Raw genomic sequence first — 21,311 nt, 5'->3', positions numbered from 1 at the left:
AAAGAGAAGACGTGTTTAGTCATGCAATACCGGCTGTGTTTAATTTCTGTCTTTTCTTGTATTGTAGTGGAGTTTGCTCAGCCTTTTGCCAATTCAGTTTTTTTCTTATACCAAGGACGTAAATGGAATAGTAAATATAGCTGGGGTCCCACAGGCACTATAGCCCCCTGGAGGTGTAAGCACGGCGACTAAGTGCGACAGGAATGAAGGAGCTGTGGGCGACTGGTTCGTCCTGAGGGTCTGACAGATGCTGATGCTGACAGATCGAGAGAGTGATTATTCAGAGCTTAGGAGATGAACTAGTGCTTGTGTTAGCTGGCTCCCCTGGCAGCAGAATCACTCCCAATCACACCTCCATAAATCACGCACACATATCCTGGCACAGTTTGAAAACAGCAACATTGAGCAAACGTGATGAAAGAGTGGTTATCATGAAAGAGTGCCATCAGTGACTGAAGGAGCGGCGCACTCAGTCGAGAGAGCAGGAAGGACATGCGCTGGGTTGAAACAGAGGGTCTTTAAGCTCAGCTGTGAATTTCTGCTCATATCTTATATTTGTGGGAGCTTTCATGTCTATTTTAAGATGTAACCCATAAAAGATTTGTTTGGTCTTTTCAGCTGTGATTGAAATGAAAATGTCTCTTTAAGTACATACGCAGCAGTAATGTTGGAACTGGGTGTATGATTTACACATTTTCAAATTAGATTTGACTGACTATCTACCGTCTAATTAGTCTAATTAAAATGTATTTGTATATATAGATATTTTCACAGCTTTGTGATGTGAGTGATCTCCTCAGATAACATGGTGTCTCTCCAGTTCAAAGCGCATCAAGTAGCTTTGAGGCTGTAAACAAATAAACCGCCAGTTCACATCATCTTAAGCCAGAGCTCAAACTATCAGTTGAAAACTGAAGTAATATCACATTAGTTCAGTTTAATACAACGTGGCGCAACCTAAATATGTGTTCAGAAATACAAGATAGTGAATGAAGAACTGCAGGGTAGTCAGTGTTACCTACTATAGTGAGAATGTGTAGAAGTGCAGAGGATCCATCCTCATCTAAAATTGCATATTGTCTGGCGAAGGTCCACTGTTCCATAAAACTGAAATAAGTTAAATAAGCGAAGTCAGACAGATCGTTGTCAAAATGCTTCATGCCCAAGGACCACTGCTCCAGTCTGGGCATGCACCTGTGTTTTCTATCTTTGTTTGGTCTCATGTTTAAAGCAGCCGCTTTGAAGGTAACCGATCAGAAATAACCGGCTAGGAAGGTTATTGTAACCTCACATTGTTTGACTTCAATGGCCAATGACTTTACCTCTTAATAAAAGTATATCCTACAAATGAATAAATAAGAGAAAACAGAAAGCAGAAAAAAAAAAAACAATCCAACCAACAATGGCTCCTCCCTGACCCTGAGAATCTTTCATTGTGTCTCCAGTCAAGTTGACGCCTGGTTATTATCCCTACATTATTATGTGCAGTTGTCCTTGGTGTTAGTAATGGCAACAACCAATAAAAAGGAATAAAACATGAGTGTACAGCCACACCAACAAATAACATACAGTTCAAGTCATGCGAAGGTCATGTTTGGTATCATCTGAAAAGCAATTGGAAAAAAAAGACTTTGCTGTCTGCACCAAACATGTACGTCTTGTGAGAAAGTGTGACTGTGGACCTGGGGGAATAAAAATCACATAGTCAACAGAGCACTATGTACATAGCTAAACGACCACCTGGCTGAATCGACACACGAACAGGAATCAACACAAAATGAAGATTAGTAATGTAAAGTAGCTTCTGTTTACTGTGTTCTATTGGCATTATATTAAATTGTATTTCTGTTTTTCACTTTCCACTCTATATAACCACAGAAGTAGCCATAGAGAGAGTGAGATTAGAATTCAGACTGGAGAGTACAGTAGTAAATATAGCACCAGACACTTTTTCGTCCTTCACTGGATCCTTATGTAATAACATTGTGTAGGTCTGAGCTGATCACGCAAACTTTTAATTAGTGTATCAGAATTTCTGATGTAAGCAGAACAGAAAATGAAACTGCAACATCATCCTCCAAAATAAACTCAGAGAAGCTTCTGTTGTCGTCTGTCTCCCTCTTATGCTCTAAAACTCGTGTTTGTATTGAAGCCGCTCTGCTGCTCTGCCCCTCGTCTCTTTTGTCTGCAGAGTTACTGCTGCTGGATGCACTAACTATTTGAAGCATTTGGATTTTTCTGGAATTTAACTTCTTTTTTTCTGATCTTTGGAGGCACACCTATGTTTTTTTTTTTTTTTAAACTTTGTTATTCATGCAAAGCGATTGAACAGCAGTCCACAGCTGGCTGCCTCGCGGTTGCCTCAGTCATAGCTGTGGGACCGAACCTAACGTAGTTCGGTGGGGAGGGAGACAGACCAGAGGGAGATGACGGCTGCGCAGCCTGCTCCACTGGGCCAATCACAACCACACAGCTACATCTATCTCTCTCGCTCTCTTTCTTTTTCTCTCATTCATGTTTTTTTTTTTTTTGTTTTTTTTATATTCTTCTCAATGAGCCATTGGCCCAATTTGAGTAGTGGCCCACCAACAAAAGTCCCGGTAATAACCCAAATGTGTTTCACTCTGTGTCAGACAAAGACGTTCATGTTCTTGATATTGTGCCTCTGTATGTGTATTTGCACATCCTGTCTGTTCCAGCCAAATGGACAAATCATGTCATCTTCTTTCCAATGTAAAAGAAAATAAATAAATAATAAAATATGTAAATTCCTTACCTTTGAGCTTTGTCATCAATAGCACATATTCAGTCAGCAGCGTTGTACCTGCGCAAAAACAAAAGGAAGCGCATAAGACAAAAAGATCACATGAATGAATGATAATGATGTTAGTAACACTGAAAGTCCCCATTAACATCGCAAAGCCAAGATGAATAAACTCAATGATGTGCTTCGATGAACTGTGAAACAATTCAGCAGTTTGAAATATGCCCCCTTAAGCAGAAAGCAACAGCTTCAAAGTAGCATTGTCGTGTCAAAGACTGTCCAGGGAATAAAGTGTTAACAACTGATTTCTCTGGCACGAAAGGCATAAAACATTTGCAGCGACTTGTCATTCGAAAGCAATTTAGGAAGCAGTAGGATCTCATTATTACATCAATTTAATTCCAATTAGAAGAAATGAATCAAATTATCCCTTTCATAGCATGTGGCAAAGGAGCTGATGAGAAGCAAACGTGACCGATGTAGATAACCATATCATATCAGCAAATTGATTTCATTTTTTTCCTATTCTGATTTATGTCTTCTTCTTTTGAAAATGAAAAGGTCAAAAACTAAATTAAGAGGCCATATATAAGTTTTTGCATTGGGTCTTCTGAATCACAAATTAATGAGAATTGTGTTAAAAAGTAATTAGCCTTTTTGAATAATATGAATCTACAAATTCTCCAGGTATTAAAACAGCGTGCATCACTAGATCACGGCACATTGCGGTATCGATTTCAGAGCATATTAAATCAAGAAACTACACCTAGAGTCTAATGCAAGTATTTAGCAAAATGTGCATTATTATTCAACAGGTGCCTCATGCATAATCAATGAGAAAAATCCTCTTCATAAAAGAATTACAGCAATCAAAGAAGCAGTGCAGCAGGGGGTTGTCTATGCATGACAACCAGCTATCTGTGAAGCTGCAGTTTCCAAGTCCTCATTCATCAGTCCCAAGACCTCAGCCTCGAGTTAACAAAGCTGCGATAAGCAACACTGTGCTCATGTTGTCAGTGTTGGGATCGACAGCTCTACCTTAATTGTATTTTAATGGTGTTTGTGCTTCGTATAAATGTCGATTTTTAACATGTATTGTAAAAAACATTCAATTTTTCTTTCCACTTTGATTAGGATCCATCCAAATCTTAAATATCTAGCTACAGCTAAACTCAAAATGTAGCTTTTTTTATTTTTTAGTTTTGAGAACTAAACCCTCGACATGTGTGGGCTTGAAGGTGGCTGTGAAAAGTTTGTACTCCCCCCCGTCTTAACAGAAATGGAGGCTGTGGTCAGCTCAAATTCATGTAAGTAGTACATTTTGAAGCAGATGCAAGTTTTCACAGCGGGAAAAAGATATCAGCAATTTTTGTTGCCTCTCTGACCACAGAGTACTGCTACTTTTCTGTGTTTGTGAGAAATGGAAAATTACTTTTAGCTGCTATGCTTTTGTCACACGTACTTTGATGTTACCGAGTAGTGACAGTAAAGTGCGGCCCTGCCTCATGCTGCGGATATCAACCACATCATCACTCAGGCACGATGGTGAATACCTAAAAATGAAGTTGCCGCTCTCTTTCATAACTTAACTGCTTGTGAAATTTATTGGATTCAGCATTTTCATGGGGAATGAAAACAGGATTTTGCACCTTTTTGAGTGGAGCTCAACTTGGCCGGTTAGTTAGTTTTAGCTGCATTACACTGAAGTGTGGCCCCAAGTTTCAAATGTCAATATAACTGAACATAATGTGTGTGTGTGTCGACAGTATCTGTGTTTCTGTGCTTGACGTATAAAATGTAACTGGAGCAGACATTAGAGTTATATTTCAGAATACTTGGCAATTTATTTATGAGGTAAATGTATTTTTGAGGCAGCTGTGTGAGAGGGGATTAGATCTTCAACTTGACTGTTAACTCAACACTTACCCCGTTTTTAAACTTCTCTCTATGCAAACAGACCCATCAGGCTTCGACTGAATCAACTGTCAGGCCTTGTGAGATATGAAACATAATTAAGCATATGTTTACCAGTTAACCTTTTTGAAGTGTGTTGTTAGAAGTTCATAAAGTTATCAACATACAAGAGCAAAATTGTGTTTTTGCCCTGTACGCAGGGAATTACTCGATAAAGTGCAGCTTGGTGTTAGTATAAGTCGCTTCTGTTTTACAGACAGAGAGTTCCTATTTCCAGATGAAATTCTTTTGAAGACAGGCCCTGATTGTAGTCATGAATTATTCCAGCCAACATTGTTAACTGCGCATTAAGATAACTGAAATCCACAGTGCGCTTTGAGCAAGGAGTCACACCACAGCAAAATGCCTTTCATGTCATTGGTTGGTTTGGGTGATTTTTAATGAAAATCATCGTCTTTGTTCAGAAGATCTATTAAAACTGTCCATATGCAGTGTCTCATCTATGCAGAGCGGATGCTTTCACTGTTGAAGAGGTGGCTTTATTGAGATAAAATTAATAAGAGTTTTTTGAATTAAAAACCAAATATTGCTCTGAAGTCGGATTTAAAGAATTCAATACCTGATCCATCTGCTGGCCATGCCTAACATAGCTCAAGATATTGATCAGTTTAGGATCAAGAACCTAATTGAATCTAGTCCTTTGTAACCAAGAAACTAACCTTGTGTTTTTTTATATTGATGTCAGCCAGTGGTTTGATTACTTTGGTTTCTTTGTTCTTTTCTTCCTCAGTTCATGAATAAAGCAATCACAGAGGTTAAGTGAATGGCCTTGAATTGTGCTTGATTGCAAGCTGCCAGATAGCGGCAATTTAAATCATCTTTTTTTTTTAAAGCTGCAGTTTTTAATGAAATTGTCCTCTCCATGTGTCTTTTCTTGGTTGCAGGTCAGTGGGGTCAGTGTATCGGGGATGAGTGTGGTTCTGGTGGGATTCAGACAAGGACAATATGGTGTGTCCACAGAGATGGCTGGACTAGCCACCACTCCCACTGCCAGCACACGGAGAAGCCAGAAAGCCAGCGGCACTGCTTTAAGGTCTGTGACTGGCACCAGGACCTCTTTGAGTGGGAGGTGTCTGACTGGGGGGGCTGTGTTCTTGTCCCTTTCTTTTCCAATGAGCTCAAGCTGAGGACAGCTGAATGCATTACAGCACAGCATGGCATCCAGAGGCGCCAAGTCCACTGTGTACGCACTTCAAACCGTACCACAGTCACCTCGAGGATATGTGAATTCTTTTCTCAGAAACCGCCTGTGGAACAGGCTTGTCTCGTCCCCTGCCCCCAGGACTGTGTGGTGTCAGACTTCACCTCCTGGTCAAGTTGCAGCAAAACCTGCGGTGCTGGCCTGCAGCACCGGACTCGACATGTCCTGGCCACACCAATGTATGGGGGGGCAAACTGCCCCAACTTGACCGAGACTAGGACTTGTTCTAGCCCTATCAACTGCCCTGCTGGGGAGGGCGAGTACCAGTACAGCCTTAAAGTAGGGGCCTGGAGCGAGTGCAGACTGCCCCATCACAAAGATGCTGTGTTAAGTGGAAGGACCACAGTGGACTTCAGCAGCAGCTCCAATGAGAACAACACAGTCATGTTGCACACGTTGGCTTCTCACCGCCACTCCCATCACAACCACCACTACCACCACCACCACCACCACCACCACCATGCTCATGTGCACAACAAATACCCCATGTCCTGGGAACTGGAGGTGGGATACCAGACACGACAGGTCCGCTGCACACGGGGTGACGGCAAGAACGCTATGCTGAGGTATGCCATTCACAAGCACTGCAGGGCGCCGCACCTTTCATACAGAGCTACAAAGAATACATGGGAAATAAACACAGTGAAAAATAGGGTATTTCTTAAGGTCCAAGATAAGTCTAAGATTATAATGAAAGGAAGGTGGCTGTGGGAGAGGAGCGGGTTTGCAGACGGTCTGTTCCCCAGACCGACTGCAAACCCGATAACTGGATTTATCTTCCATTAAGTTCTTTTTCCACTGATGTAGCGAATGAGGTGAAGCAGTAAAACTGCTCTGTAGCTGAACGTGGGTGTTTGTTAGGTGAAATAGTCCTAATGGAGTTGATTGTTTTTATGGTCCTTCCACACTCAAATTGTTTCATAACATGCGAGGGACATGATCAATGGTCACTCCCCCTCATGATCACAGTGGGACAGTTTTTTCATGTGGAGCTGTATTCAGTGAACGACAATGGTTTTTATTGACGGTGGTTATTTATTCAATTATAGCTAAATTATGTGAGAGCTGGTGTTTCACTAGCACACTGGCATGGTGGTGAGTCGCTATTGTGTTAAATGTCAAGTGCTGCTGTCCCCCCAGTCCCTGCTGTTTGAGCTAACCCTGGTATTTGGATTTGATAAGAATGGATTTCTCTGCACATTCTCACACACAAAGCAAGCACACACAGACACACACACACACGCTCACACGCTCACACCTACACATAGTCATAAACAACATTCCATCTTGTGCTTTCTCCACAAGGGGAGAGAAAATCATTGACACACACACACGCTCACACGCTCACACCTACACATAGTCATAAACAACATTCCATCTTGTGCTTTCTCCACAAGGGGAGAGAAAATCATTGCAACTGTATATTATATTGACTAAGTGCCACTATGCCATCTACTTGGTGTAAAGTGACACTATTAGCTGACTGTTAAAATCAATCAGTGACTGCTATTCATGGAAGCCACTGTAACAGAAACCACCTATCAATAATATCCTGGTGAAATGAAGCATTTTCATCGTTCGACGTTGCTTTCATATTTGTTGTCATGAGCAATTCATTGGAAATGTGTTCAGCTAGATGAAAGCTAAGCATCGGCAGCTTTTGGGATTTTAACTCGTGTACAGTATTGAATCGAGTGTCGTGCCAGGTTTTACATGATGAGCTTTGTGTGTCCCATGCTGTTTGAGCTGGAGAAGCTTAAAACTGGGTATCTTGATGTGCGTTTGATATTTGCATGTTATTATCCTCTTCTAGGCAGGTTCACTGGCTTTATGGCCCGAGTGTGAAGGGACCATTTACTGTACAGTGCCTGATTAGCATGGTATTTACTAAGAAGTGGGATTGGAGCTTTTGAATATGGATTTCCCACCTGAGTTCTGACTCATTTTGCTTTTCTAATTACAGCCTAATTACAAAGTAAAATTCTACAATGAGCATTGTACTCACATCTTAATAACCTAACCAATTACACTGTCCAAATTAAACAATGGAAGCTCTGATTACATGACTAGTGTGCTCGTTTCATATTTAAAAATGAGAATATCAGCTCTGAGTACCATTTCTATAAAAGGTTAACTTTATGTCCTGAGACCTTTACCATTTGGATGAATAATACAGTAGCTTTGAATGTCGTCAAGCAGGAGTGGAAGCGGCAAAGGTCATTTGTTCGTCAGGAAAGCAAGACATCCATGAGTAGCTATAGATGCCGTTTTTACTTCATATACACCTGTCCACCAATCTGTTTAAACCCAACCACACTTAACATCTGTCAGTCTTCTGCTGCACACGCTCTCTATGTGGCACCTCTATTGAAGGGGTTAAAAATGTTACGTTGGGGAATAAAGTTTCGTCAGTGTGTCACAATTGTAGCATTTTTCTTCTCAATCTGCAGTCTCTGTACCAAGGACAGCTCCCCCCTGACCTTCCAGGCATGTGTGATGCCCAAAGACTGTCAGACATCTGATTGGTCATCGTGGAGCCCATGCTCTAAAACCTGCCGGTCCGCCGACCTGTCTCCTGGTTACCGTCTCCGGTCACGGATCATGACGCAGATCCCAGTCGGTGGGGGGAAACGATGTCCTGCCCTTGAGGAAAAAGAAGCTTGCAACATCATAGGAGATTTACTTCCAAACTGCCCCAGGTAGTTCTTTAACAGTGATGGTTCCGATCTTATTTTCAGCCAACAATCCTCCAAAACAAAAGCTCTGTTAATATGTAATCACCTGATGCAAATGTTTATGCAAAACATGTTAAAATCTAAATCCAAATGATGATTGAATAATAATTAATCTTGCTTCTCTGAGCTTTTTCACCTGAATAATTATGAGAGGAAGTCTAGAGGCTGCAAATATTCATGATTCTACCGCTGAATTACTTTGTGCATATTTTTTGGCATTTCCTCAATTATCTTGTGACACCTACAATAACCTTGTGCTATTGAGAGATCCTGACCCAGTGGACATGACATGGATGGCAAACAGTGTTTGACAGAGCCTCATTGTTTTAGGGTTGTTTGAGTTAAGATAGGCTTTAGCTAATATTACATGCGGTAAACAAAGTAGTCAATAGAGAATTATTTTCCCTGCTGGTTGATTTTGTTTTATTTGCTAAATCTTCATGGAGTGCCTGAGAGCAGAGGATTTACATGATTAGGGAAAACTCATTACGGAAATTAAGCATTTGATAGATTACTACAGGCTGTTGTTCTGGTAAACTCCTCAAATATTATTGCTTTCTGCACCACTACATTTTTCATAGTTGAAACCAAACATTTGTTTAGAAGTTTTGAAATTAAAATAATCATGCCTCTCTCCTTTCAACATGCTGTTAGAGAGGCTCTTGCTCTCGCTAATCTGTCTTTTTCTTTGTGAGACTTTTTTTTTTTTTTTTGAAACAGCTGGCAATGCTGTGTGTATAATAACATTCTAACCTTTTTAAATACAATCATTTATCAGTTTGTTTCTGAATGGATGGCAGCTTTCTTTCTGAAGATACATGAGAACAATGCTCAAGCATGCTTCCTCCATTTAACCACAGTTAGCTTGTTCACATCACATCTAACATGTTCATTTCCTACAAAACATGTTTGCATGTCTTTGTGCTCTGTAAGGTATCTCTGGAGGATCACTGACTGGGGCGAATGTCGCATCCTCCCTTTACTGAGCCAGCAGGACCGGCGGCTGGCTAACATCAGTATACTGTGTGGAGAGGGCATCCAGACCAGGAAGACCTACTGTGTTCAAGTCCCTGATGTCTCAGCACCACATCACAGGAAAGAAGGTAAGAAAAAAACTTCTTCATCATAGTTGACCCAGGGCTTGCTGATAACCCACGGTGACTCAAGGGATACACCATAAATAAATTCAGAATAAACTCAGTGGTGTGTTTTGCTATAAGCTATGAGCATAAATCATTAATGTGAAAGATACTAGCACAGTATTTTGGTTATTTTGGTTACGTGGGTATGAAAAAAAAAAATCAAGCTAAAACCTTGTTTTTAGTGCAGAGGACAATAGGGATTATCGTCTTATTCGAACTGTGTTTTCTTGAGCTACAGTATGGTGTAGCCAAGGTTTTTTTTCAACAACAGGGACCCATAACCCCGCATGTGAAATAGATAATTTTATCTCTAAAGGTGTAATGTTTTTCATTTTAAGGACTTGTATACATCTGACTTTTTGTTAGTATTATTTTCAGTTGTAGAATTTGCTAAGTCAGATTCATATAAAATGTACATTTCTTCCATGTGGAAAGCTGACAAACCACAGAGCAGCAAAGAACTACATAGGCAGCAGTTTTAAACAATTTGCCTGTATTTCAATACACAGGTGTGGTGTGCTTAGTTAACAAAACAGAAAGTTTATCCATGTTGGAGTTGAAGAGAGGCTGTCCAAATCCTCTCTAAACTTTAGCGCTAGACTGACATTCATACCTCCATAGATGGACTGCTCGGTAAAACTACAGAAAACACACCTCTTCATGAACACACAAATCACAAATCCTGTGAAACTTAACAAGACTTAAGATCTATAGCCATGCCAGCAGCCTTGTGAGGCAATAAAGTTCACATTAGGAAATAACAGAGGAAGTTATCGAAGCCCAAACTTTTCCAGATGAGCACAGCAGCTTCGCCGCTCTTGATGTGTGTGTTTGCATCGGTGACCAAGAGAAATTGTGAATGACCTGCTCAGGTTTAAAAGGGATAGAACAATAGAATAAAACCAAAACTAGTGGTTATTGAATGATGATTATTTATTGTAAAGAAGTGGAATAGTGGGCACAGCTTTGGCTCAGCAGGTAAAGCCGGTTGTCCACCAATCACTGGGTTGTTGGTTCGATCCCCAGCTCCTCCTGTCCAAATGTCAGTTATTGAGCAAGACACTGAATGATGGACCGGTGCCTTGCTGTCAGTTACTGTGTGTGTGTGTGTGTGAAAATGAAAGACAAGTTGTAAAACTTGTGGATAAAGGTGATCTATCAGTGTAGCCATAACCATCATTCTACTTCTAATATGGAAGATTTTTTTTTTTTTCAAATTCTATTTTTCTTTTTAGGTAACAGGAACATTTGGAATCTGTGTGAAAACACCCATTTGTGTGTGCACTGTAGAAGAAAAACCACTGTGACCGCTAATACTACTTCTAGGCAAGGCCATTACTGTCTGTCCACCATGTATGTGCTCCCAGTCAAAGCATATGCACACATTAACATATTCATCAGGAGAAAGGGACAGACAGCTCCCTAGTGGGCTTTGGTAATCAGGAACTAGCTTGGCACAATAGTCCTAGTTTATACATTCTTATAATCGTCATTAAAAACTCCACAGTGCAGATACAGTGGCTGATAATTCCTAACCTCTGCCACTGTTGTTACACAAGGATGATCTCAGAATGCACACAAAGACTGGTGTTATTACAGCCAAAGTTTAAAAGAGTATTTTCATTAGTGTTTTCAGGCTTACCTCCCGATGTTAGTGCGGATATTGAGCCAGCTAAATCACTTTAATGTGGGGGTGGTCACAGTAACATCTAGGATGGCATTATATTGTACAAGCAACTGTGTAATTGTGCTTGGCCTGGGTTGTAAGAGAGAATGGGTATTTTCAAAAAAAAAAAAAAAAAAACGTAGTAAAAATAAAAAATGGTAAAATGGTTTTATAAGGTTGATAAATATGGCTGATGCAGACTTGTAGTGCTGTAACACAAAGTATATCAAATATGCCATATCCGCTATAGTATTAAAGGGGGTGAATTAGTTTACTTTGAACACAGAGGGAAACCTGATCATCTGTTCCACTGGGAATCATACTTATGTTACTATGCATTGTGCTAGTGTCATGCAGATTTTTTTTCACTATAATAAAATGTACACAGGTGCCATAGCAGCATAACACAGTTAGTTAGTTGATGTAAAGACTGTAGTTTATCAAAAAGGGAGAGAAGCTCCTCTTGTGTTTGTGGTTTTTGTCTTAAAGGCAGAGCGAACAGCCAGTCTAATGCCTCCAGAGACGTGAGGAGATCACAGGTGCTGGGATACAGGTGGGCGACACAGCAGGGAAAGTTTAGTTGAACTTTGGTAATTGATCTGCTGTGTATTTATTGTGCATTTTTTAGTGACATATGCTCTTAGTTATTAGATGTTGCACTTTAATAGTCTTTTTGCTACAGGCTTATACATGTCTATAGCAGCGAGTATCCAGAACTGTTCAACTAAAAACAAGTATTGAATGTCTTTTTGTATTTTAAGTTATTTTTTTGATCAAATTGTTCCCGATTTGAATGAAAAAAAAAAATCAAAATTTATAATGTTTTATGTAGGTAACAATATTGTATTTATGCTTGTGTTTAGAATCCAACAAATTGTATTGTATTGCATGTCTCAAAAAAATATCAAATGACATTCAGCCCTGTGTAGGGGAGACTGGGGACGGTTGCAACACTTTTTGCTTTTCTCTCAGCTACTCAGAGGCTATTTGGACCGGACCAACCGAGCATGGCTCACGTTTTACGACAGTTTTAGCTCACTTCATATGTCAGTTTTACGGCACGCCGCATAACGTCTCCATAGACACGGCCATGCTTGGCTGGTGCTAGCAGTACAGACGGTGCAGACGCATCTACTACTGCTGAAGCCAATTTGTTCGAGCATTTGAAGCAGTTTTATGAACAAACAAGTGAAGATTATTTTTATATACGGATTTTAAATGTAACTCGCGTCTGTGATTCTTCAGTGGTATACAATAATTCATTTAGTTTGGGAGTGGCAATGAATTGGGGCTGGTGATGGATGGGTAGAAGGAAGTTCTATTGAAAAAGAATATCAGCCTTTATTTATTAAAAAAGAAATGGAAAAAATGAACGTGAACTAGTTCATTTTTGGAACTGTATATTCAGTTCAAAATGAAAAAAAATGAACTATAAACATGAACTAGTTCATTTTCATCTGTATGAACTGAACTTTGAGCTAGTTCTTTTAAAGTGTGAACTGGCACAACACTGATTAGCTGCATATTTTGTCTATTTTAAACTAAAAATGTTGAAATGTGGTCTGTTGTGATTTGGCTGCTTAGCTTGGGGACAGTTACAATTACTTGTTGCAACCGCCTCCCACCCTATCAGCCCTGACAGAACAACATGTGCTAGCTGGACACAATGAGCTTTTTACAGTGTGAACGTTTGACCAATCCCTCTTAACATTTGCCATTTGCCCAAAGTCTGAGAATGAGTTTCCCAAGTTTGAGTTTTGTTATGTGCCACACTTTCTTCTTTCTGCTCAGGGGTGGAGGCACTGTTCACTCAGCATGCTACACAGCCTTTTTCCTACTGTCAGAAGCATGTAACTCACTTCCTGTGTAGTGGAAGTTTTTCTTTGGAAAGGTAGACATTAGAACTTAAGAATAAAGGAGAAAACCTAAAAACTGTCAAAAGCTTGCTCCAGGTTGAATCACAAATGTTTGTATCACTCAGTGCAGGAGAGCAGCGCCAAAGATATGTACTCAAAACTTTAAAGAGTTTGCATCAGAAGCCGTCTGAACAACTCAGGATCCAGGATTTACGTGACGCAAAAGTTAATTGCTTATTGCAAATTCATTAATACAGATTAGATGAAAGAGCAAAAAGCTATATTTGCCAGAATCACCAAGGTAACCATTGTTACTGATGTACTCCAACCAGTTAAAAAATGATACTCTTTAACAAAATTTCAATTAGGCTTATAAAATCACTACATCACTAAACAAAAAAAAAACATGCATACCAAGTATTTCATTTATCTTTTTAATTAAGCACAGTGGGTAGTTTTTAATGGCTTTCAGCTACAAGATCCCCTTCTTCAAATCACACTTTTTCCTGTCTAATAATCCTGCCTCCGTCCATTTTTTTTCTTTTTTTTTTTCTTTGTCATACTGTCTACTTGATGATCCTGTGTGGCTTCGTTTCATAGCTGAGGTGTTTTGGCAGTTGCTGTGGGTTGCCCTTTTAACTCTCCAGATGTGTGCAGAGACATGATAGAAGATCAGAGGTGTATTTGGACAGTGAATATTCTAGCTGAGTATAGAATATCAATGAAGGCAGCTCTTTGAACCAGTCAATGTGAGGATAAAAGATCAATTTGTCAGCTGTAATATGTGTCTTGACGTGACCCACGCTGCTTTCGCTAATGTAAACAGATGTGACTGTATGTGCGCAGTTTGGAGAGCTTCTTGGTTTAGTAATGTGGAAAACGATTTTCTCCTGTCAGACGTCCACTGCAGGAATGCCATTGATAAACACAAGAAATCACAATCCAGGCAGCAAAGATCTCCACCAGGCACCTTATCAGTGTGTTTAAGCAAACATCTCATTTTTGCAAAGGAGATCAAACACCATGTATATTACTTCTGGTAAAAAGACAAAAAGCACAATGGACATTTAGTGAATTTCTCTTTGGGCTCTCATTTAAATGGAAATTTGCGTCTCAATGATGTGCGGAGGTGCATCCAAATGGAATATTAGAATGAACAAATCCCTGTGTTGTGGACAGGCAAAAAAAAGACCCTCTTATTCTGTGTGAGAGACTAATGTCAAAGCCCATTACAGGTGGCAGAGCTCTCTGTGATCTACAAATGATGTCAGCCATGCTTAGCAGTGAATTGGTTGTACCGTGTCTTGCCTTAATATCTCCTTTTTCAGCTCCTGTTTACTCCCTTAGCTGGCCGCTGCCCTCCATTTAATATTCTCCTGAGCCAAGCATGAGATGAAAAGAACAATTTTTCCTCTGTTCTTTCTATTTTCTCCTTTATATTTTACTGCAGAAAAAGCTTTGCTAAATCCACCCTGCTTTTCATCACAGTGTACAAGATCTGCAGCCGTAGCATTTACTAATATACTGTATATGCTACTGTCTTCCCAATCAGAACTAAATGACATCCATACTTTTCAGTCGGATGACAGTGATGCTTCTTCATCTTCCTCACTCTCCTCACAACATCTAGCACATACATCTATTTGGAATCCAAGTCAAAAGATACATATTAAATGACAGCAATCTCACAAACATACGCACACACACTCTCTCCACTGCTGCCTGTGTGTGTCTGAGCTTGACTTTAACATGGTTTATCCTTGCCTGCATTCTTTTTGTTTGCTCAGTATCCAGGCCTGTGAATGCCAGGCTGTGTGCTGGTGAAGAGCCCCCATCGGCTGTCCAGAACTGCTCCATCCCCTGCCAGAACCACTGCCTGCTCTCCCATTGGTCAACCTGGGGTGCCTGCCTACATGACAACTGCAGAGAACCACAGGGGAAGAAAGGTACGGCGGAGTAAAAAGATTAATAATTAAAGTAAAGTTTAGTGTTTTGTCGTTGTAGACAGTTGTCATTATGCCAGGATGTATAGAACATGTTTTCCAAAGATATTATTCTACTCATGATATAGATGGTCTAATGTTTTCACCTCCCAGCAACGACGTCTGGTGCCACGGTAAGGTTGAACTTGAAAAATTACAATATTGTAAATAATGACTAAAGAATATAGGAAAAAAGGGTGTGACATGGAGGTGTGAAACGGTGACTGCTGTAGTCAGTTAATTTTAATTTGGGTCGGACTCGAACCCATGGCCTCTGCGGTAAGGACCGAGCCTAAGCTCCACCAGTTGAGCCACAGATATAACTACTTATTACAGTCTAAAAGGAGATGTCAAATCTTTAGTTACAGTAAAATAATCCAGTACATTGCAGACAAACATCCACCCAGCGTCCACAGAACATACTCCACATTTCAGTGTGTGAAATGCATCCTGACTGCTGTGTGTTGTTACTGTGTGAAGTAACACCTTCCAGCAGGCTCAAGTAGTAAAGTAAATGGTTTTAATGTAAAGATGAAACCACTGACCACAGTTAACACCAGCTAGCTTGTGTACAGATAAGATGATAACAAGGTGATAACAACCTTATCAAAAGTGGGTTGGTGTGTTTGTGTGAGAAAATTGTTCCAACATGCATCATCCCTCCAGCTGTCTTCAAAGGCAAATTAATGTTCTCTCAGATCCACGTTTGACAGGTGGACGGACAGAGGAATGGGAACAGATGTCCAAAAAGATACAACAGATAGCTAGTTAACAGGCTGATGTGACTTAAAATAGAAACTGATAATAGCACAGATCGGCCAGTGCTGAGATCATAAGCATTGTTGAGTGCCATGCAGATAGCCATTTTATACATTTACAATCGGCTGTTCACAGCAATCTTTGCCTTAGAGCTGAGCACCTCCAACAAGGTCAACAAGGGACTTTGCATTAACCTGGAAGCTATTACCCATTTACATGTTTTTAATTTAGCACTGCACCATGTTTATTTGTATGTCTAAACAATAGACTGTGCTGTGCTTTGGCAACACTGAAAGAGAGAGAAGTATTGTGTCTGACAGAGGCTAAGAGAGAGGATGACAGTGCAAGAGAGCGATGTTGTCGGAACAGGAGAGAGAGACAGAATATGTTTGAATCGTAAATTGTTTGTTGATAAGCTGCTGGCTGAGAGGAAGTGCGCTCTGAAAGGAGGCAGTACACGTATAAACCGGAGCAGACGAAAGACAGAAAGAGAGCACACCTGTACTCCTGCTTTCGGTCCCCAGGAGGGTGATAGGAGTATCAGCAGATAAGATGCATCCTGTCTGTGTGTGTATGTGTGGTGTGTGCAAGTAGGTGTGCTCAAGTATTCTGCACGCTTGTGCTGTCTGAATGTTCTTGTCATTTTGCACAGGTGAGCGTGTGTCATATCTGACTGCTTTGGAAAGGCTACACACTGCACGTGGAGTGTAGTGTGTGTTGGTGTGTGTGTGTGTGTGTGTGTGTGTGTGTCTCTCAGTCAGTGTGATTGCAGTGGTGGAGCTGTTAGTGTGTTAGCGCTGTGCTAAAAGGGCAGCGTGACCTCATCCCTGCCATGAGTAAATGTGCATGAAAGCGCCCCGGGGAGCGACTGAAGGGTGGATTGTTCAGGTCAGTGCCCACACTCGCCAACACTGGATCTCTCGGATGAGCCGGCTCCTCTCACAGACAGTGTCATTAATATATTTCAAGGAGTGGAAAACACAGCATCTGCTGTTTTGCACAGGGGTCTCTTGTGGCATACTGTCTTTTGATGGCATTCATAAAGAGCCAGAGCCCACAGCAAATAGAGTATGAAACCGATAGAAAATCACTCGCAGTGAGCTCCGCTGCCTGGGAAGCAATGAACAGTTATTGAGTAGTAGAGTATTGTTATGATCCAAGTCGTTTGCCTGTGGTCCTTGAGCTGCAGAGAATTTCTTGTTCCTATTGAATGTGCACTTAGCCTTTATGTTTCACAACATCGGAATCTAACCGAAAGGCCCACGGGAGCCCATTTTTCAGGTGGAGGAGCCAACCAGCCAAAGTGCTTTTGCTGCCCCAGCTTTGCTCTCTAGAAAATTACAAATTTAAATTGCCTCAGAGTGGCTTTATGTGCTTTTCACATTTTTGCATGTTATCTTGGCCTATCACATTTTGCAGCTATGTGGAAAAATGAATTGAACACGGGAGGTGACTGGATAGAATTTTTGTAATGCCTCTAGTCGAAGTCATCCTGCTGAAGGGAGGGATATTTCTGAACAACAGTAGGGAGAAAATCACTGGATAGCCCTTGTAGCCCTTGTTTCCCTGACATAAACCTGGTATGACCAAGAAACCTTTCAATTATTAATATCCATGGGGGCATGCCCGTGCCAAATTGTTTTTTCATGGTTGGATGTGAGCAGCACTAAGTGCTCTGGGCAGTACTGCAATCGATCCACAGTCTCTACTCTTTCGAGGACACTCTGGTGGCACCGCTCAGATCAGGCTCCTGAACTGGTGCCTCACACCAGTAGCTGGCCAGGGGATGTAATCTGTGGAGTGGGCATCCTGGGGTTAGACAGTTCCACCTGTGGAGGGAAAGAATATAGGACCTTTCTGCCAAGTGTAAGAGCTGTGGTAAAATGAGTATGAAACGCTGCTACTGCTCAGGTGTCGTGGAAATTTACTGGAAGAGGCGCTTGAGCCTAGAAAGCATTTTTATTCTATCGTCTTTCATCTACCTGAACTTTTTTTTTTTTTTTGGTATCATCAGAGAACTGGAAGAGCTCAGTAGTCACTAGAGACTGTAGATTAGAACAGGAGGAGTCTACTCAGTGAGATCCTTTTAATGAAGAAATAAATGTTTTATTAAAATTTCAGCTTTGAGAGAATCAATGTTCAAGAGTGCGGAATATGAATCAAATTATGAGTCAATTAGGTTATTGATTAGGAAATTATGTCAAAATGTTGATCATGTGAATGGACAATTTGCTAATCACACATTTAAACCATCTTTAGAGCCATTTATTGTTCATGTCATGTTGTTCATGTCTCCTTTTCAATCTCACTACCATTGTCATTTTTGTCTATTAAAAACAGAACATACCAACAATATGGACACACATATACTAAAGGCCCAGACTGAGGTTTTGTTGGGGTAAAGTGGAAGGGGCACCTCTAAAAACTCCAATAAGTACTTAAGGTACAACATATAAGAGAGGGGACAAGAAATTTATATTAAAAGCCGCTGCATCTGATTTATCATTACCAACTGCCCCAGAGGAAATTCTGTCTGAAATTTAATTTCATATCTTTATTTCCACTGAACATAGGGAGGGAGAGAGAGATAGAGAGAGAGAGAGAGAGAGAGAGAGAGAGAGAGAGATACCTAGATAAGTCAGTGTGATTTGTCAGATGATATAAAATTATCTGACAATTGTATGATACATGTAAGGTCTCCACACATTTTCATCTACTGCCTCCGTTTGTTCCTGCTTGAACGTGTAGATTTCCTGACTGTCAGTAGCTCACAGTTGTTCCACTGTGGCGATATGATTGAATCAGCCAATTAAATACTTATAAATATTTATATATTTATTTTATCTACTTACAGCTAGAATTTAGTCAAAAAGTCTCCCACATTGATTTTTCATATCTCCAGGAGGCCTTTTTATTTCACTGATGTTTTTGTTGAGCTGACAACAACGTTTTTAGGTCCTCACACATCGGTGCAAAATATGATTACAGTTCTAAAAAGTTTTCTCTTTAACCAGTACTTCAAGATCAGCAGCAGAAAACTCTTCCATGTATTTTTGCAAAAGTGTCTTGCTATGCAGCATCAGATTGGATAAATTTAAGGATAGGTTCAATACTTTTCTTAAAACAATAGCCAGGTGTCCTTATGAAGATTTAAACAGGTCTTGCTTTCCGTAATCATTCTCCTGTATATACTAGTTATTAAAAGATCCTTCATAATGTGCCTCCATTGTAAAACATGGGGTACAAAATTCAGACTCATTGTTCTGTGCAAAGAGATCAGTGGAGTGAAACCTGTTTGAATATTCATATGAGCTCTCGACTATTACTTTAAGACAGACTTAAAGCAAATCTGATAAACTGCAGCCGGGTTAATTTGCATCTGTAGTTTTATCCTGCGAGATAGAAAAAAATTGCACTAACCCAAAGTTTTGTATCCGTGACAGTGACTTGCAGTAGGCCCAGTAAATATCTCCTCATGTGACATCTAGACACCTAGCACATGTAACTGTGGCGTCCCCAGTTTTAATCTGACAGGAGACCTTTGTCACATGCTATTCCCTTATCTGCCGTACCCTTTTCCTCCCCGCTAGCTTTTAACTTTAAGAACCTTGACATAATGGCTAGGTTGAGAGGCAAAGCTACACAGGTTTGCTTTACTTTTTTAAAATTTTTTTAATTATTTTTAGTACACTACTAGTCACTCATGGTTTTTCCTGCTTAACATCTGAGAGAAGGATTTCTTTAGGTCGAAGCTTTACCTTCAGATATGATTAATTTGTGTGACTATATTACATCATATGAGAAATCTTATGTCTATCTTCAGTTCTTACTGATTTAATTTGCACTCCTACAGAGGTATTAAGCAGGTGTCAGAGCGGAGCCAGTACACCTCAGCCGGTAGGCCCAATTTTAGTAACAGAGTGAGCAACAGCAGTGAAAAGACAGTTGAGAGTCAGTAATTGGAGTGACAGGTGTCACTGTGAAAGTGTTGCCAACTGCTATTACTTGATCCCAATCATTAACACTTTTGATGAAACACCTTCTCATTTGTCATTTTTTAAAATCAAATTGTCTCTCCACTAAATGATATATGTGCACGTGGTCATCATCTGCCCCATTCAGCCGCTCTTTGTTTGTCCTAGCTGTTTTATTTTGTAATGTCCTTTCTTGTGTGTTATTGTTTTAATTTGACTTCCTGTTCTTGTTTTTTTTATCCCGCCTGTGTGATTGCTTGCTAGTTTCAGCTGTGTCCTGCGGTCTTCCCTTCACCAGGTCGTATCAGACAAACTCTGTCAGTTAATCTGATGCTTCCTGCTTCAGATTGTATTTCCTACTGCTACCTCAGTTTGGATTTTCTAGTTTTGTTCCTGTGTTTGGGCCTCCGTGCTTCCTGTTGTTTCTTGGGGTTTCCTCCCAGTGCTTCTGCCAGCTTGTAAGTCTTGGACATTTTAGTTATTTAAGTATTTTCATTGCACCTATCAGCCTGTGTCTGTGTTTGGGTCCTGAAAACCTCAATTGATACACATATTATTTTTAGTGTTTTTTTTTTCTTTGTTATAACAAAGAAAGAGTTTATTTAAGATGCATTGTTTGTTTTTAAAGATTAAAAAATTGGACGAAAATGGAGTAAACAAAACTTAATGGTTAAAATTTGCAGTTGAACAATTTTTTTCTTAATTCGTAATATGAATGTGTTTTAGGTCGAACATTTTTTCTTATTAGTTACCTAGTTTAGTTACTTAGATGAACTGGAATATTCAGCAACTCATTTACATTTTCTGCTAATTCTCCAGCTCATGTGATGAACACCATGTTTACTGTACACCACTACTGTAATAGCATCTCCTTGCAGCAGGAAGCAACAACTTTTGGATGCATCCATGAAATCCTTTTAAGAGTCTGGTTAATTTTTTGGTAAAATTGACTGTGACAGTGATTATGCCAAAGTAACATACACATTGATCATACCACTGAAACTTAGTTGGCTGGGAAATATGAGTGTGGAGGGAGCTGGCGCATAATAAACCAGGTGATGGTAATCAGTTTGAAACCAGACTGGATAGGGAAAAAGTGATGGGAATGAGAAGGGTTTGAGTTGACAGTTTCCACCTAGTCGGACAAATATAGCCATTTACCAAGGTGAAAATCAAATTCAAGATCTCCTCTCTATATCAATTTGGCTGTCATCTATACTTTTCATGTGGAAAGAGTCTTGAAAACAGATTCTAGGTG

General features: G+C 40.2%; 1 protein-coding gene across 1 annotated transcript in view; it reads left to right on the top strand.

Moving 5' to 3' along the window:
• Window positions 1–21,311, top strand: part of thsd7b (thrombospondin type 1 domain containing 7B) — a 123,734-nt gene that overhangs the window by 31,236 nt on the left and 71,187 nt on the right. The window contains exons 5-8 of the mRNA XM_022741319.1: window positions 5,623–6,505; window positions 8,390–8,638; window positions 9,608–9,777; window positions 15,126–15,284. Of these exons, the coding sequence (XP_022597040.1) occupies window positions 5,623–6,505; window positions 8,390–8,638; window positions 9,608–9,777; window positions 15,126–15,284 (1,461 nt within the window). The remainder of the gene's footprint in view (window positions 1–5,622; window positions 6,506–8,389; window positions 8,639–9,607; window positions 9,778–15,125; window positions 15,285–21,311) is intronic.

The sequence above is a fragment of the Seriola dumerili genome, unplaced genomic scaffold (assembly GCF_002260705.1).
Source record: "Seriola dumerili isolate Sdu_G_001 unplaced genomic scaffold, Sdu_1.0 BDQW01000052.1, whole genome shotgun sequence".
Taxonomy (NCBI): Eukaryota; Metazoa; Chordata; class Actinopteri; order Carangiformes; family Carangidae; genus Seriola; species Seriola dumerili.
Note: the sequence above shows the minus strand (reverse complement) of the source record. Positions and strands in the feature narration are given on the sequence as shown.